Raw genomic sequence first — 17275 nt, 5'->3', positions numbered from 1 at the left:
GTTTCTGGACAGACTGGTCTAGTGCTCATCTTGTCACTTCTCAGCTGTCCACATCCTTTAATGCAGTGTCTGTAAAAACAAGGGAACGGTTACACGGGCGGGCCGTCCTAAAGAACAATTAATGTTAATATTCTGACAGGCCGACGGGCTTAAATGCCCTCCCACACCCTTTAACTGGTCCAACTCCACCCAAACATTTTTTAAAATCCTAATTTAAGATATACAGTGTCTGAGATGTAGACGGTCATCCAGAGTGGAGGTTTGTTATGATTTTGTGCTTCATTGTAGAGAAACTTACTAATTCTGATTTCTTCACAGTGGTGGTAATCAGAACCAGGCTTTGGTCACCATGACTACAACAGAAATATACCCATTTTATTTACTGTCCACTGTCCAACCTACACGTGTCTTTACGAGTTTAATATGAAGGAATGTTGACAATGTAAAATCAAGCAAATCTGAAAAACAAATAACATTACATTTCTTTGGGGACTATTTCTTCCCGCATAATGTCCTACATGTCCCTCCACCATTTTTAATTGTGGAATTCATTAAAATAATGTCTTTTGTTAATATTATTTAAATAAGAGTGATAAAGTCTTGAACTTTATTAAAAGTTCAAAAAGCACTGATTACGCCCTGGTCCGTGCAGTCCATATATGGAAACTACGCTGCAAAACTAACCTGTTTTTGTTTTATTTACTTTCTCGCATATTTTCTTAAGAGCTCAAAATATTAACTTTTAAGACTTGTTTTGGTTGTGTTTTTTTGCACAAACAGTTTAAATCAGTTTGAAGTGTTGATGTATTAAAAAAGAAAGGGGCCTAAGAGAGACCCCAGAGGAACGCCACAAAACCAGGGGAACTGACTGTCTTTTGATGTAGTTTTACTGTGCTAAATTCACACCAAGATGCAAAGTATGTTCATATTATAATTGAATGTTTGTTTGCAGATGATCGGCAGAATTGATAATAAGAAGTTGGACTATGTTTTGTCTTCAGGTCGGCTTGTAGTCCTCTGCGGAATGCTGCTATACACGTTTTGAATGAGATCATTTGGAGCGCTCGTTAAGGAACAGCTGGACCATGGCCATGTTGAAAAGTCGGGAGCAGGTAGGCTTTTCATGGTTCTGCCAAAAAACAATACAAATAGCTTATATCTGACAGCTCTATCATAACAAATGAGTACTGAGCAAAGCAAAAAAATTCTTTATGCATATGTATGTATGTATATATATATTTGTGTGGTATGTATATATATATTTGTGCGGATATGTGTGGACGGGGCCACAGTAATAATAATATTTGTATATATATATACATATACACACAGTATACAGGATGCCTATTCTTTGACACTACCACCACCATGCTTCGCGGTTTGTATGATATTTGTTGAAGAACTGGACATTTTTAGTCTCATCTGACCACAAAATCTTATCCCACATTTTATTTAAAAGAAAATTAGGAAGCACAAACATCTGCATGCATTAAAATATTATGGAAATGTTTGATATATTGATATATTGACATATTGATATATTCATCTATATATGCTACATTACTTACATCACTCATCCCAGTACACAAAAGATCACTCCCTAAACCCATTCTGAGTATATGACTGTCTGACCGGACCTTACCTGACCTCTCTCTGACCGCCAGATCAGCCCTGCTGAGGTGTCCAGCCAGTCCAAGGCATCAGCAGCTGCCAAGCTGAAGTATGTGTCTCTGGGGGTGCTGGTACTGCAGACCACCTCTCTGGTGCTGACCATGCGCTACTCTCGGACGCTGCAAGCAGAGGGCCCGCGATACCTGGCTTCGTCGGCCGTGGTGTGCGCTGAAGTGGTCAAGATCGTTGCCTGTGTCATACTGGTCTTCAGAGACAACAGTGAGTCAGTGGTGTAACTGGGATATCACGGATGGTATTAGCTGGGTGCTCAGTTTAGGCCACGAATGTCCGAAAGTGTGAAGAAAACACAATGCTAACTGCTAATGCTACTTCTATTTACCTTACAGAGTTTCAAATACTATGTTAGCGCTAAGCTACCACTGGTGCAGCTCAATTTCGGTGGTTCTAGATTAGGCACAGGCATTTAAAGCTTAAAAAGGATGTTCTATCTGTTCTGCCAGTGTTTTTCATGTTCCAATGATGTATCTAGAACCTTCAGAAGGTCTAGAGTGATCTTTTTTCTCACGCAATTGGTCCCGCTTACGAGAAATCAAAACCTGAGGAGTTGACTCTTACACCAGTTACTAATGATCTGACCTTTAAGGCTTTCAGTCCAGCTCCTAGAGTCTTAACCAATGAAAGAGCTCAGTTGGTACCCAGATACCAAGGAAGCAGAATCCTGATTGGACACTTTTCCATTGACCAGTTCAAGAAAGTAACGCTTTTGTTTCCATCCAACCAAAACATAACAGTGAGATGAAAGTACTGCTGCAATACTTACAGAGTTTAACTACAAGAAGCAGTAAATTACTGTGATTACAGCGCCCAGAAATCATTAGACCTTCTCTGAAGACCAAGAAGGCCTTGAGGGCCCTGCTCCGCTCTGCTGTAAGTGTTTCCATAATTTCCCATGTGCACGACAGACTGTAGCATGCGGACGCTGAATCAGGTCCTGAAGGAGGAGATTTTGAACAAGCCCTGGGAGACCCTGAAGCTGGCCATCCCTTCAGGCATCTACACCCTCCAGAACAATCTGCTCTACGTGGCTCTGTCCAACCTGGATGCTGCTACATACCAGGTAAACGAGACACTTAAGAAGCCCTCAAATTTTAATCTGTGGTGAAAAATAGCTAAAGTGGCCAGTGAGTGGAAGAACAAGTTTGGGGTTTCTAATAAAGTGACCAGTGAGTGGAAGAACAAGGCTGGGGTTTCTAATAAAGTGACCAGTGAGTGGAAGAATAAGGTTGGTGTTTCTAATAAAGTGACCAGTGAGTGGAAGCACAGGGTAGGTGTTTCTAATAAAGTGACCAGTGAGTGGAAGAACAAGGCTGGGGTTTCTAATAAAGTGACCAGTGAGTGGAAGAACAAGGCTGGGGTTTCTAATAAAGTGACCAGTGAGTGGAAGCACAGGGTAGGTGTTTCTAATAAAGTGGCCAGTGAGTGGAAGAACAAGGCTGGGGTTTCTAATAAAGTGGCCAGTGAGTGGAAGAATAAGGTTGGTGTTTCTAATAAAGAGGATAGTGTGTGGAGGCACAAGGTAGGTGTTTCTAATAAATTGGCCAGGAAGTGGAAAAACAAGCTAGGGGTTTCCAATAAAGTGGCAAGTGAATGGAAGAACAAGTTTGGGGTTTCTGATAAAGTGGCCAGAAAATGGAAGCACAAGGTAGTTTTTCTAATAAAGTGGCCAGTCAGTGGAAGCTCCTTAGATGTTTCTAATAAAGTGGCCAGTCAGTGGAAGCTCCTTAGGTGCTCTTTATGTTTTGGCTTTCTTAGGTCACATACCAGCTGAAGATCCTGACCACCGCTCTGTTCTCCGTGTCTATGCTCAGCAAGAAACTTGGCGTCTACCAGTGGCTGTCCTTAGTCATTCTAATGATGGGTGTAGCTCTTGTGCAGGTAATAAGAGTTGCTTATAATATGGTAACTATATGTAAACGGTTCTATTCCCTGGAGTACCTAGTATCTCCGTCCGAGGTTATAGGTTCTAACACCCTTGCTTCAACTCATCTCATCTCATCTGACCCAACGTCTCTACAACACTTTCCTTGTATCGTTTTAAATGACCTAAACGTTGTCCATCCTGGAGAAGAACATCAGCCGGTTCTTTTGAGTCAGCATGGTTCAGTTTAGAACCGTTGCATTTTCTAAAGAACCACTGACGAATCCTGTTTTTTAAGGGTTAGCTTTGAATTTCTTTTCCCACCATCACATTCTCCACTTCACACTGCTCTCAACCCCAACAGTGGCCTTTAGATTCTCAGAAGGGTCCAGAGGAGGTGACGGAGAACCAGGAGCCGCCCACAGGCTTTCAGTTTGTAGGACTGCTGGCCGTGCTGGTGGCCTGCTTTTCCAGCGGCTTTGCCGGCGTCTACTTCGAGAAGATCCTCAAGGAGACCAAGCAGAGCGTGTGGATCCGCAACATACAGCTGGGTCAGCCTAATGTTTGTTTTCGTCCTTGGTTTCTTCTCACCACTTGAGCTAATATTCACTCTTGGTGTGGAGAATGTTTGCTTCACTGTGGAACAAAAGGAAGAAAGCAGCCTTTGAACTGACCGACGGTCGAGAGCTTGTTTCAAGCCTCTGTTTGGTTCTCCGTACAGGTTTGTTTGGGCTGCTTTTCGGAGCGATGGGGATGTTTGCATACGATGGTACGAGGATCAAGGAGAATGGAATTTTCCAGGGCTACAACAATGTGACCTGTGCTGTGGTGCTTCTACAGGTAATACCAGGTCCATCAGTTACGGTTTGAGTATGAAGACTTTAGGACTGTAGGAGGGAGGAGAACTTGAAAGAAGAATGTTAATGTAGTTGTTTCTGTACATTAGGCTTTGGGTGGGCTGGTCATTGCAGCGGTCATCAAGTATGCTGACAACATCCTGAAAGGCTTCGCCACGTCCCTCTCCATCATTCTTTCCACCCTCATCTCGTACTTCTGGCTGGCGGACTTTGATCCTACCAGGTACTTCATGCTTTCTCCAGATTTTAAATCCAGTATGAAGCTCTAATAACATTAATATCCAGTATGAAGCTCTAATAGCATTAATATCCAGTATGAAGCTCTAATAGCATTAATATCCAGTATGAAGTTCTAATATCATTAATATCCAGTATGAAGCTCTAATAGCATTCATATCAGTATAAAGTTCTAATAACATTAATATCCAGTATGAAGCTCTAATAGCATTAATATCCAGTATGAAGTTCTAATATCATTAATATCCAGTATGAAGCTCTAATAGCATTAATATCCAGTATGAAGCTCTAATAGCATTAATATCCAGTATGAAGTTCTAATAGCATTAATATCCAGTATGAAGCTCTAATAGCATTAATATCCAGTATGAAGCTCTAATAGCATTAATATCCAGTATGAAGCTCTAAAAGCATTAATATCCAGTATGAAGTTCTAATAGCATTAATATCCAGAATGAAGCTCTAATAAACATCTCTGCTGTCTAGTTTGTAATATTTAAGATCTTATCATTATTGAATATTGATTGTATCCATAACTTCTGATTGTAATCTATATGTAATCCATGTATCTGTGTTGTAGTTTGTTCTTCTTGGGAGCAGTGCTGGTCATCATCGCCACTTTCCTTTACGGGTATGAAGGCAAACCAGTCGTCAGCACTAGTAAAGTTTAGAGGATGTTATGAACATATTAAAGCAGTCATGGAAGCGCCTGCTGAGGCTCAGAGTCCCCGACCGGGGCCACGACCCAGAACCACACCGGAGAGAGAACAGGCCATGAGTAGCATGGGAAGATAAGACTGTCATGAGCCTAACAAGACTATAAGAGCAGATTTGAGGACTGCATGATGAGAACCCTACTCAGCACTGTGTCAGCGAGGTCTCTTCGGATCTCCTGCATGACTGAGCAGGACGCCGGGTCGGTCATTCAAAGCGAAGCATTTTTTTAATAGTTATGTTTTACGAGAAATTTTAATGGGATCTTAAAGGAGAAGTTCTAAACGAACATTATTGATCTCTGACCCCAGAATGGGCGATGCTAGGATAAATGTTTATCTATTTGTTTTAAAGCTACGTAAATAAAGGTTTGTAAAAAACATAGTAAAGGTTTTTAGTAAAACAGCACGGATTTGCTAAATGAGAAATGAGATCGGTGACAGTCTAAGTCCAGTGCTTTTTAGCAACATTAGCCTAGCATCTCCTACTGTAAACTAAAAAAGCAAACGTCAGATACCAAACGTGTATTGACTGATCGGCTGTTTTGGGATCAGTGGTCAATCGTGAAACACTATCAGTGTTATCTGTGTTTTAATCATCTGTGCGATTTATTTTTACAGGGAAGGGGTTTCCAATAAAGTGGCCAGTGAGTGAAAGCACAAGCTCATGTTTTCCAATAAAGTGGCCAAGGAGCATAAATGCATCTCAGTGTCCAATCTGCCCCATGAAAATGCCTAACAGTAAGAAAGCCCTCCCCCTAGTGGTGCACGCAAGAACTGCTCATGTCAACAGCCGGAGATGCTCAGTGTTCTTTTATTAGAAGCTCAGAAGGGGGGGGGTGACCAATCAGAGCTCGCTGGTCCTAGCTTGGGCATTCAACAGAAACATATGTCACATCACAGTCTGTTTATAATTTTTTTTTTTTTTTTTTTGCAAAATATCATTTGCATGCAAGAAAAAAGGAGGAACATCTCTCCAGTCGTCGCTGCTCATACTTACTGTAGTGACTTCCCATGCTCACGGGCCACAGTTCGCTAATACTCTGCCATTGCATAGACTTGTTTTTTTTTTAATGGTAAATTATATGAATGTGAACAAGCTCTTTTATTTAAATTTTTTTTTAATGGATCAATAGTTGTGATTTTAGTGTCTTTTTTTTACGCAAATCTTCATAATTAATGTTCGTTATCAAAACACGTAAAGTAACCGTTTAAAAGTTCCTTTTCTTTTAATAATAAGAACAACAACGTCTAAATGATACCTCATGTGAGACTGAAATGCTGTAATAAATGCCTCTCAGGTGTGTCTCCAAACCACACGTTCACTGCTGGTGTGTCCATGCCCTGGTTCTCCTGCTCAGTACTGTGTGCTGCGGGTTCTCTTCACCCTGACGTTCGTTTGGAAACCTGGGTGGGATTTAGGAGGATAATTAAGAGAACTGTTACTTTACAGAAGTTCCTCTTTCTGGTGTGAACATCAAGGCCATTTTATCTACAATCCAAATCCATCAGTTCTGGGGGGACTATTTTTTGCCACAAAATGCCCTGCATGTATCCCTCCACCATGTCAATGATATGCGTTTTTTAAAACACTTTTTAGGCCCGAAATCCTCTCAAAACTAGGGCACAACAGTGTCACAGCCGTAACTAAAGAGATCTGTTGCTTTGGGAACCTCAGGGCCTTCGGTCGAGGCACATTAGTTAGTTAGTCAGTTGAGAGTTGGGCCAGTTGGGCCAGACAGAACATTCAAAACAATCAGTCCAGCAGATGTAATAACGTCTACTGTTTTTGCTGCCGTCTGGCTGTTTTTACTCCGAACTTCAGCTTCCGCCAAGTGGAAGTTCAAACGTCCAGCCTAGCCACTCGTACAGCTAGATAACCTACATTCATGACCGTTTACGAACGCAACAGGCCGAAAGAGGGGAAGCAACAACTAACTGTGTGAAGATAAGCATGAAAGCACCTTACACGGCATTAAAGGGGCCATATTCTACAATTCTGAGATCCTCGTACGACGTTTGTGTGAATCAGAGCCCTTCTTGCTCCACTGATTTCCCTAAACATCTGCATAATTCAGTGTTTGAGACGAACACATTCAGAGTGAGGGTTTGGTGTGAAACTGTGATTCATCACAGAGAAACTTACTGACTCAGATTTCCTCACAGTGGTGGTGAATGGAACCAGGCATCGGTTGCCATGACTACAACGCAATTGTATTTAGCGTCTAAACCCACCAGAGAACCAACACGTGTCTTCTGATTTTTATACGGCGGTAAGTGGCAAAAAAAAAACAACACATTTTTTAGGGGACTATTTTTTGCCGCACAACGCCCAGCAATAAGCCCGCGTATCCCTCCACTGTTTTAATGATATGCAATTTTAAAAACACGTTTTAGATCCGAAATCGTCTCAGAACTCTGGTAGAACAGCGTCTCGGGCATCAGGCAGTGTCTTCATCACCATTAGGTGGAAGAACTTTCTGTAAGGGGGCGCCACTGTTCACCTCCACTGTGAACAATTAGGTAAGTGTCTCTAGAGTGACTAGAGCGATCTATCTTAACGGCACACTAACACTACAATTGCCTTTTTAATTAAAATTCTTAGGGATAAAGAGAGTTTGGAAAATGCTCACTTAAAATGATTGGTCATTTCTGGTACATAAACCCACAAACCAATGTAGGATATTGGACCCATAATGCACGGTGTGTACACCAGCTTCCTCCATTCCTCTGGCCTGCAACCTCGCTAGCTTTGGGTTTTGATAAACAGTCTCATAATTAAGCTTATTGAAGAGCAGTTGGGCCGAGTCGGGCCGAGAGGATGTGACTGATGGAACATTTGCCTCAGAATCGCAGTAAGCACCTACGGAGGCCCAGTGGGAGAGGAGAGGGCGAGACAGATTGGGAGTGGAGAGAGAAAGGCCGTACGGAGAGCGACACAGATGGAGTTTCGTATGGCATGTGACTAATCTGGAAAATGCCTATGGTGCGGCACCCGCCGAGCCGAGTGCACTCATTCAGACTTGTGTGCGAGGATAAACACACTCCTACCCGCCGCCTCGTGTCAGCATGTGTGTGAGTCGAGGACGCTAGCCTTCCAGACCCACAGCATCGCAACCTACGGAGCTCGCTAATTAAAGAAATAGCCTGGCAAAAATAATCCCATCCATCCCAGATATGTGGCCAATCAGTCAAGATATGGAACTACGAGGCGAGTGTAGCTAACCAGTAATAGGAGCTAATACCACACAATTAGCATAGAGCTAACTGCATGAACTCCTAAATCATCACACATTTACCTCAGCATTTTTTAAGTAATATATAATAGACTGGCTTATGTGTTTGTTTCCACTGTAGGACACACTTTTATCTACAAAAATGGACCCAATGAGCTGGTCGCTAGTCGCTAGAGCAATGCTAGTTGTTGTGGTGCTCTATTTGTTAGCTAGTTAGCCTCATAGCTCCAGCACAGAACTAAAGAAGCAAACCTGAGAGACTACTGCTGCCTTCAAGTGCTAGTCAGAAGATCCCACTTCTCATTCGTGACGTGGGAATTACGTCCAATGTCCAATGTTCAAGTGCTCGGTTGTCTAAACGACAAACATGAAACATGGCGGACGCAACGACATAGATCACAGATTAAAATAACGTGCACAAAAAAGCATGAACTGTTCAAAAATAAAGAATATGTGTATAACCATCCATGATTGATTCTGTCTTCTTCTCTGCCAAGCTAAAAGACTGAAGGTCACCCTAACCTTCAGAATTATCTCAGAATTTCCAACTAGAAATTACGACTTAAGGGGGTGTTTATGTGCAACTGCCAAGTCGGGGAATCATAATTAGCACTAGCATAATTCTGATAGCACGGGAAAGCAGCAGATTCTTGGCAGATTGACTACATTTCGGAAAAAGGACAACTGTGTAAATGTAGGAGTTGAGGACGCTAGCCTTCCAGAACCACAGCATCACAACCTACAGTTTACAAATTAAAGAAAAAGTCTGTCAAAAATAGTCCAATCCATCCCAGATATGTGGCTAATCGGTCAAGATATGGAACTAAGAGGCTAGTGTAGCTAACCAGTCATAGAAGCTACCACAAATTAGCATGGTGCTAACTGTATGAACTGCTAAATCATCACACATTTACCTCAGGATTTGTTTAGCAATATAAAATAGACTGGCTTACGTGTTTGTTTCCACTGTAGGACACACGTTTATCTACAAAAATGGACCAAATGAGTTGGTCGCTAGTCGCTAGAGCAATGCTAGTTGTTGTGGTGCTCAATTTGTTAGCCACATTAGCCTCATAGCTTCAGCATAAAAATGTAAGACACTATTGCTGCCCTCAGGTGCTAATCAGAAGATCCCAGTTTCCACGTCCATATCCTCAGTCAAGATATGGAACTATGAGGCTAGTGTAGCTAACCAGTCATAAGATCTAAAACCACACAAGTTAGCATGGTGCTAACTGTATGAACTGCTAAATCATCACACATTTACCTCAGGATTTGTTTAGTAATATAAAATAGACTGGCTTACGTGTTTGTTCCCACTGTAGGACACACGTTTATCTACAAAAATGGAACAAATGAGTTGGTCGCTAGTCGCTAGAGCAATGCTAGTTGTTGTGGTGCTCTGTTTGTTAGCCACATTAGCCTCAAAGCTCCATACCTCTTAGCTATGCTTCTTAAGCTTTGCACTTGAGCTCCAAGGTTAGCATAGAAAATCAGTAATATAAGCTAATACCACACAATTTAGCATGATGCTAACTGCTCACGTGTGATTGAAATAATCACACATTTACCTCAGGATTTGTTTAGTAATATAAAATAGACTGGCTTTTGTGTTTTTGTACAAGTGTAGGACACGAATGTGAACAAACATGAGTTAGCATGATGCTAGTTGTTGTGGTAGCTCTACTTGTTAGCCACATTAGCTCCAACTCAGGGCTAAAGGTTAGCATAGAAAACCAGTAACATAAGCTAATACCACACACATTAGATAGCATGATGCTAACTGCTTGACTAAATAATCACACATTTACCTCAGGATTTGTTTAGTAATATAAAATAGACTGGCTTTTGTGGTTTTTTACAAGTGTGAGACACAAATGTGAACAAACATGAGTTAGCATGATGCTAGTTGTTGTGGTAGCTCTACTTGTTAGCCACATTAGCTCCAACTCAGGGCTAAAGAAGCTTCAGACACTGCTATGCCTGTCTTGGCTGATTGACTGCATTTGGGGTAAATGGAAAATTGTGTAAATGTGATATTGTCATATTTTAATAACACAGTGCTGTCAGAGTTAGCATTTTAAAGCTAGTTTGAGCTTTAAAACCATCCAAATTAAGAGCCAGACGTTTCAATACAAGCTTGTAGCTCCTCTTGTTCAAACCCAGCTTTTCAACAGATTTGAAAGCAATACCTTCAGCACCTTCGGTAGACGCTCTGGCCATTGCTCTCAGGAGACCTGTGGATTAATCAACTAGCAGCAAACGAGCAAAAGCAGTAGCAGCAGAGTGGAGCTCTGGTTTCCCTCGAGAACCTCCATTGTAAAGTGGTGGAGCTAAACAACTGACTGTATATGTGCTATATAAACATACACGATATGGACAAAAGTATTGGGACACCTGCTCATGTACTGTTCAGGGAAGAAGGCCTTCGAATAGATTTTGAAGGAGCATTGCTGTAAGGGTTTGATTGCATTCAACAACATGAGCGTTAGTGAGGTCAGGATGTTGGATGATTGATCACCACCAAACCTGATCATCCCTAACTTCCCACCTCATCACAAAAGTACTGGATGGAGTTCCACTGCTCCACAGTTTCTTAATGCTGGGGGCTTTACACCCCTTAAGCCCACGCTTGGCATTAGCTATGGTACCAGTAGGTTCATGTTTGTTTATCTGCTCCAGAAAGTCCTATTTCATTGGCCGTTCTTCTCTACAGGCACTAGACTAGCTGAATGCATTCATAAGAATGGGGTGTCCACAAACATTTGAAAATATAGTGTATCTATACTGCAGCTCTCACCGGATGAAGACTGTGACAGTGATGGTCACTCTGTGGAGATCACAGGGTTTTCAGGTTTAGGTTCTGGTGAACCCAGCATTTAAAATAAGGTATTTGAATGAATGAAGGTAATAAATACATTCTTATCTGCTGGACTGATCTGAGCAAATAAGGGTTGAGCTTGAGGAAATCATTTGACAGCCCTAGATTTTTTTGCTAAACTATCGATTTAGCACTCCCCTGTCCACATGGCATCAAGTGAAACACCTTAGCTAAAGCCTTGAGTAGAGTCTTGTCCGTGTTGCGTGAGCTTAAAAGCTTTTGTGCTGGTCGTCCTAAAATGCTAAAGCGTGTATTTCCCAGCTTGATGAGACGGCCTTCGGTTTGATGCCACTTCTGCCCCAACCCGTGTCAGGAGACACCAAATGCAGCCTGTGATCCCTCTCATGCAGTGTGTGGCATTTTCAGTGAGATCCAGTTCAGATCCGGCGCGAGGCAGTCCTGATTGGATGGACCAGATAGTGATTGTTTTGGAAAAGGCAGTCAAGTGGTTTGGATCAGTTCATATCTTGGAGAACTTCTCTCCTTCTCAAGGCAGCAAGGAGGAGCCCAGTAAGGCCCCTGCCTCCATGCCTACAATTCCCATGGTCCACTGCCCCAACATAGAGGGCGTACAGACTTCCAGTTGTGAGGGCCACCAGTATTTCAGTGCTTTGTTTGGGAGCGACCCTTATTTGGCACCACTAGGGGCACCCAAATGTTTCTCATGGTCCAGTGCTCCGGCCAGAAGACCCTACAGATCTTTATCCGTAAGGGTCTTTGCTATCTTTCTGTGTTTTGTTTTTTTGGGTCCCCTTTGTTTATCACCCACTGAACGGGTTTTCCTTTACCATTGGTGTGTTGGTTGGGAGGCACTGAGGACAGTCTTTATTTGGAGGGGATGACCACCAGGGGTGCCCCCCTCCGTGGCCTCCACATCAGCACCTGGGCGTCGTTGGCGTTGGGCCGTCCCAGAGCGTTGGGAGGGATGGGTTCATTGTTGGCTAGGATGTGGGGCTGTTCCTGGTGTGCCCGGCCCACCAGCGAGGCCCTGGAGCCCAGGGGCATGGACGGGTCCACGGCGATGTCCACCCGCATGCGCCAGCGCACCGTCTGCAGCACGATGCGCTCCTTGGTGGCGTTGTTGAGCGCCACCAGCCACGTGATGAAGCTCTGGTCACGCGTGATGCGTGTCAGCATGGGCGCGTTACTGTTGCTGACGGGAACGGCCCACGTCACGCTGGGGTAGAAGTTGTCGTTCATGCTGACGGTCAGCCGTGACGGTTTGGACGTGGGGCCTGAGATAGTCACCGTCTCCGTGGTGTTTCCGTACCACGGGTAGCTGACGCCGTCCGAGTCGCTGATGGCCTTTACGCGGCCTTCGCGGAGCTCTGGAAGCTCCCAGCTTGACCTGCAGGGAGAGAGAGAGGGAGCACGGTAAAAAGTCTAAATGAGGGCTCACAGGTGGAGCAACTGTCTAAGCGTTGGTACTATTATCGCTTCAATCCCTGGTGATACCAGGTGTGAGTCCTAACAGAATTGAATTTATGCTTCTACGTCAAATCTAGCAGTTTGAGAAGATGTGGTGGAGCTTCACATCTCATCTCTTAGGAAGATCGTGCTAGCCTTCACCCTCCCAGAACTGGTAGCATCATTTGCCGGGGGTAATCCTTGATAGGGGGTGGGAACTGGAAATTACTTTTGAAGTGTAGCTCATTACAAATACAATCAACCGATGTATTTATAGGTTTGTGTTTGTGCCTGACAGGGAAATGATCAAGCTGTGCTGGACGGAGGTCCTCCAGGATCCCAACGTTCTCCTGCAATTCTCCTGACACAGCATTCTGTGCACATACTGCCCCTACTCCTACTCCTACTCCCCGCTAACCACTTCTGCTTCTAATCCCTGGTGAGGACGTGACAAGGGTGCGTTCAGTCGGTTCTCCTGCACTTGTAAACAAACAAGCTTGCGAAAAGCCTCAGGAACTTGGGCACTCCGGCGGCTATCAAAGTTACAGCCAAAGAAACCGGTACGTTTTTCCTGAGACCACGTGATTTCAGCCGACTGTGCTGGCACTGCTCCATCCCAGTGAGGGATAAATGATACGTTTACCAGTGGCAATGTAACAACCCGGACACAAACAACCGGTAGCCACCATTTGCTGACCTGACAGTTTTCTCACCGCTCGAGTTTGACGTCAACCGTCCAAATGGACCACAACGAAGGTCCTGCAGTAATGAATTGCTGCAGTGATGCAGCACAGGGAAACGAAAACTGGACCACATACGGTGAGTAGATGGAGACGTTTGAGGAGGAGGAAAGTGTTTCATTCAAAGGCTCAAAAAACAAAACAAAAAAAACACTGAATGAAGAAAAGAAAAACTGGAGCTGGAGCTGCTCTGTGAATCGAACGTGCCTGAAATGAGTCACATTGTCTTATTTCCTCCCTTTCATTCATCATTTCCCTGCGCTGACTCTCCATCCATTCGCATCTCTCGCTTCCCGTTCTTCCTACCGTATCCTAAAAGCGAAGGACTTTGATAAATTTCCTGACCTGGGAAAAAGCACCAGGCCAAAACTGAAAAGCGTAGTCCCTTCAGTTACGTCACTTTTCCGTCGGTCGAGCATGAAATGTCAGGCGTCTGAGTTTCAGTGCTTGTAGGACCTCAGCTATTCCCCTTGATTACCAGTAGTGGGTAAAGTCTCCAGTGACTGAGCTGTGAAGCCTTGCTCCTGGCTCCAGTTCAACTACGTAGGGCATAGTGTAGAACTATGGTGTTCTTTTGGTGGAGAATGATGGTGTTTGTTAAATAATGGTGGTGTCTGGTGGAGAATAAAGACGTTTGGTAGAGAATGAAGACGTTTGGTGGTGATTCACAGTGTCCAGTGTGTAAAATGTAATTTGGTGGAAAATTATGGTGTTTGGTGGAGAATGTTGCTGTTGGGTGGAGAATAATGGTGTTTGATGGATAATGTTGCTGTTTGACGTAAAATGTTGGTGTTTGATGGAGAATGATGATGTTTGGAGGAGAATGATGGTGTTTGGTGGAGAATGATGGTGTTTGATGGAGAATGTTTGTGTTGGGTGGAGAATAATGGTGTTTGATGTGGAATGTTGATGTTTGATGTAGAATGATGGTGTTTGGTGGAGAATGTTGCTGCTTGATGTAGAATGATGGTGTTTGATGTGGAATGCTGGTGTTTGATGTAGAACGGTGGTGTTTGATGTAGAACGGTGGTGTTTGATGGAGAATGTTGCTGTTTGATGAAGAATGATGGTGTTGGGTGGAGAATAATGGTGCTTGGTAGAGAATGTTGGTGTTTGGTGGAGAATGATGGTGTTTGGTGTAGAATGTTGCTGTTTGTGAATAATGGTGTTTGATGGAGAATGTTGGTGTTGGGTGGAGAATGATGGTGTTTGATGACGAATGATGGTGTTTGATGTAAAATGATTTTGTTTGATGTAGAATGTTGGTGTTTGATGTAGAATGATGGTGTTTGATGGAGAATGTTGTTGTTTGATTGTGAATAATGGTGTTTGATGGAGAATGTTGGTGTTGGGTGGAGAATGATGGTGTTTGATGACGAATGATGGTGTTTGATGTAGAATGATGGTGTTTGATGTAGAATGATGGTGTTTGATGGAGAATGTTGTTGTTTGATGTAAAATGATTTTGTTTGATGTAGAATGTTGGTGTTTGATGTAGAATGATGGTGTTTTGGGTGGAGAATGTTGGTGTTTTGGGTGGAGAATGTTGGTGTTTCTTTAGAATGACAGTGTTTATACAATCTTTGCGACACCAGCTCTACTCACATGCCAATGTCGCCATACGTGTTGTAGAACTCCATCTGTGTGCACGCCTGGATCCAGCCCACCGTCCACGTCTCATTCCGGGGCACCGGAGGCATGACGATCCCAGCCGAAGCCCTGAAGTAAGGGGTCTTGTACCTCAGCACGATGGGCGAGTTCTCTTCGATGACCGTCGGGCACTGGTCGATGGAGGCCGAGACATCGTAGACCACGATGTTCTCACGCCTGACCCGCGGCTTACAGGCGATACTCTGGATGCAACCCATGGCCCTGGCTATAAGGAGCGTCAGAATGGTGACCAGCGATGGACAGACGAGGATGCACCTCACTAGTACGTTCATCTGAGCCTCGTGCACGCTATCAGAGGTCCAGAAATGCCAGCGACAACATTATAGGCGTGCTTCTGAGGCATCGCTGAGGGAGGGCGAAAGGGTGAAAACCGGCGATGGGGGTGTACGTTGAAGTCGAGGGGAGGGTGTATCGGTGAATCGCCACTTCCCTCGGCCCCTTTGAGGAGAGCCCAGGTGCCGCACTGCCCTTGGCGCTCGTCCCCGGCTCCGAAGCGGCCTCCCTCAGCCCGGACGCCCAGGGGTCAGCCCGTGTCCCCCTGCTCTCGCTCTCCCACCACCTCCCACGTCCCACTGCAGCTCTGAGCCCTCTGCTCCTCTTCGTCTTTGTGCTCATGTCAGTGGTGAGGGGGAGGCAGGCTCTGCGCTGGGGTTGCTGACATGCCCAACCCAACCCCGGTGGCGATGCAGCTCCAGCAGAAAACCTGGGAGACCTGGGAGGTTCAGGAGAGACATCAGCTCCTGCAACGATGCTGGTCTAACGCAGAGCAGCTGGGTTCAGTCCCAAAAGCAGCATCGGTTCAAATTACAGACAAACCAGAGGCGTCTTTACCCGTTCAGTTCTGTCCTTTGTGCGTTTCCATCCCCTACACGTCCCCGCCGAGGAGATCCTGCACAAACGAAGGGGGAGACAAACAAGCACGACGGGTTATTGGGTTATCGAGACCCTCTGAATCCTGCAGGCACATCTTCACTCCCTCTCCTAGGCCGCCTGGTTCTCCTGGACGGTGGGATTAATCGATCACGGTGCACGCGCGGTCATTAAAAGGCCAAACAAGCGTTTTATCGCGGTGTGATCTCGAGCTGTGCCGTTTCCTCGCGGACGGTCGCTGTTCAGTTCCAGCAGTGCTGAAGCTGGAGGAGGAGGGGGGGAGGGGCGTGCGTTCCTCCGATAGGTGGGCGTGGCCGATGTCTGCAGAGACGCTCCCTCTGCTCTTTCATTGGTCCGGCGTGAGAAGGGGGACGGGGTGACTTCGCCAAAGCAGGGTGTGGGGGATGCGCATGTTCGGTCCAAACGGCATCCATGCACCCTACCTAGGGCACTTGGAAAGTAGCACACTCGCGGGAGACATTTTATAGTGTCGTTCCAAACCGCTCACTTCAAAGGGAAGCAGATGATTGAGTTCTACAACGCGTTCTACAGACACGTGACACACATTCTAGAACACAAGTATAATTTACATGCTCTGGATTATAAAAATGCCCTAGTTCCACATTCTAGAACACAAGTGTTCTCCATCTCAGCATTCTAGAACACAAGTGTTCGCTAGCTTAGCATGCTAAAACATAAGTGTTCTCCATCTCAGCATTCTAGAACACAAGTGTTCTCCATCTCAGCATTCTAGAACACAAGTGTTCTCCATCTCAGCATTCTAAAACACAAGTGTTCGCTAGCTTAGCATGCTAAAACACCAGTGTTCGCTAGCTTAGCATGCTAAAACACAAGTGTTCTCCATCTCAGCATTCTAGAACACAAGTGTTCTCCATCTCAGCATTCTAGAACACAAGTGTTCTCCATCTCAGCATTCTAGAACACAAGTATCCCCTATATTAGCATTCTACAACACACATAATCCCCATTTTAGCATTTAAGAACACAAGTAGTCCCTAGCTTAGCATGCTAAAACAAAAGTGTGCCATAGTTAGCATTCTAGAAAACAATTAGGTCTGAGTTAAGGGTGACAGAACAAATGTATGCCCAATG

The 17275-nt window shown here is 44.5% G+C and overlaps 2 protein-coding genes across 2 annotated transcripts; one reads left to right on the top strand and one right to left on the bottom strand.

Moving 5' to 3' along the window:
• The first annotated feature begins 1076 nt into the window (after positions 1 to 1076).
• On the top strand, positions 1077 to 5998 carry slc35a3b (solute carrier family 35 member A3b). The gene is made up of 8 exons (XM_072687022.1): positions 1077 to 1112; positions 1665 to 1890; positions 2595 to 2749; positions 3445 to 3567; positions 3915 to 4101; positions 4272 to 4390; positions 4497 to 4630; positions 5225 to 5998. Exons 1-8 carry the CDS (start codon positions 1086 to 1088, stop codon positions 5313 to 5315), a joined length of 1062 nt encoding a protein of 353 aa, XP_072543123.1. The 5' UTR covers positions 1077 to 1085; the 3' UTR covers positions 5316 to 5998.
• A 157-nt stretch (positions 5999 to 6155) lies between these two features.
• fam78ba (family with sequence similarity 78 member Ba) lies at positions 6156 to 16403 on the bottom strand. The gene is made up of 2 exons (XM_072688425.1): positions 15227 to 16403; positions 6156 to 12822 (listed from the first exon to the last, which is right to left on the bottom strand). The coding sequence occupies exons 1-2, from the start codon at positions 15562 to 15564 to the stop codon at positions 12300 to 12302; spliced, it is 861 nt and encodes a 286-aa protein (XP_072544526.1). The 5' UTR covers positions 15565 to 16403; the 3' UTR covers positions 6156 to 12299.
• Positions 16404 to 17275: the final 872 nt, after the last annotated feature.

This window comes from Salminus brasiliensis, chromosome 9 (genome assembly GCF_030463535.1).
Source record: "Salminus brasiliensis chromosome 9, fSalBra1.hap2, whole genome shotgun sequence".
In the NCBI taxonomy this organism is placed as follows: Eukaryota; Metazoa; Chordata; class Actinopteri; order Characiformes; family Bryconidae; genus Salminus; species Salminus brasiliensis.
Note: the sequence above shows the minus strand (reverse complement) of the source record. Positions and strands in the feature narration are given on the sequence as shown.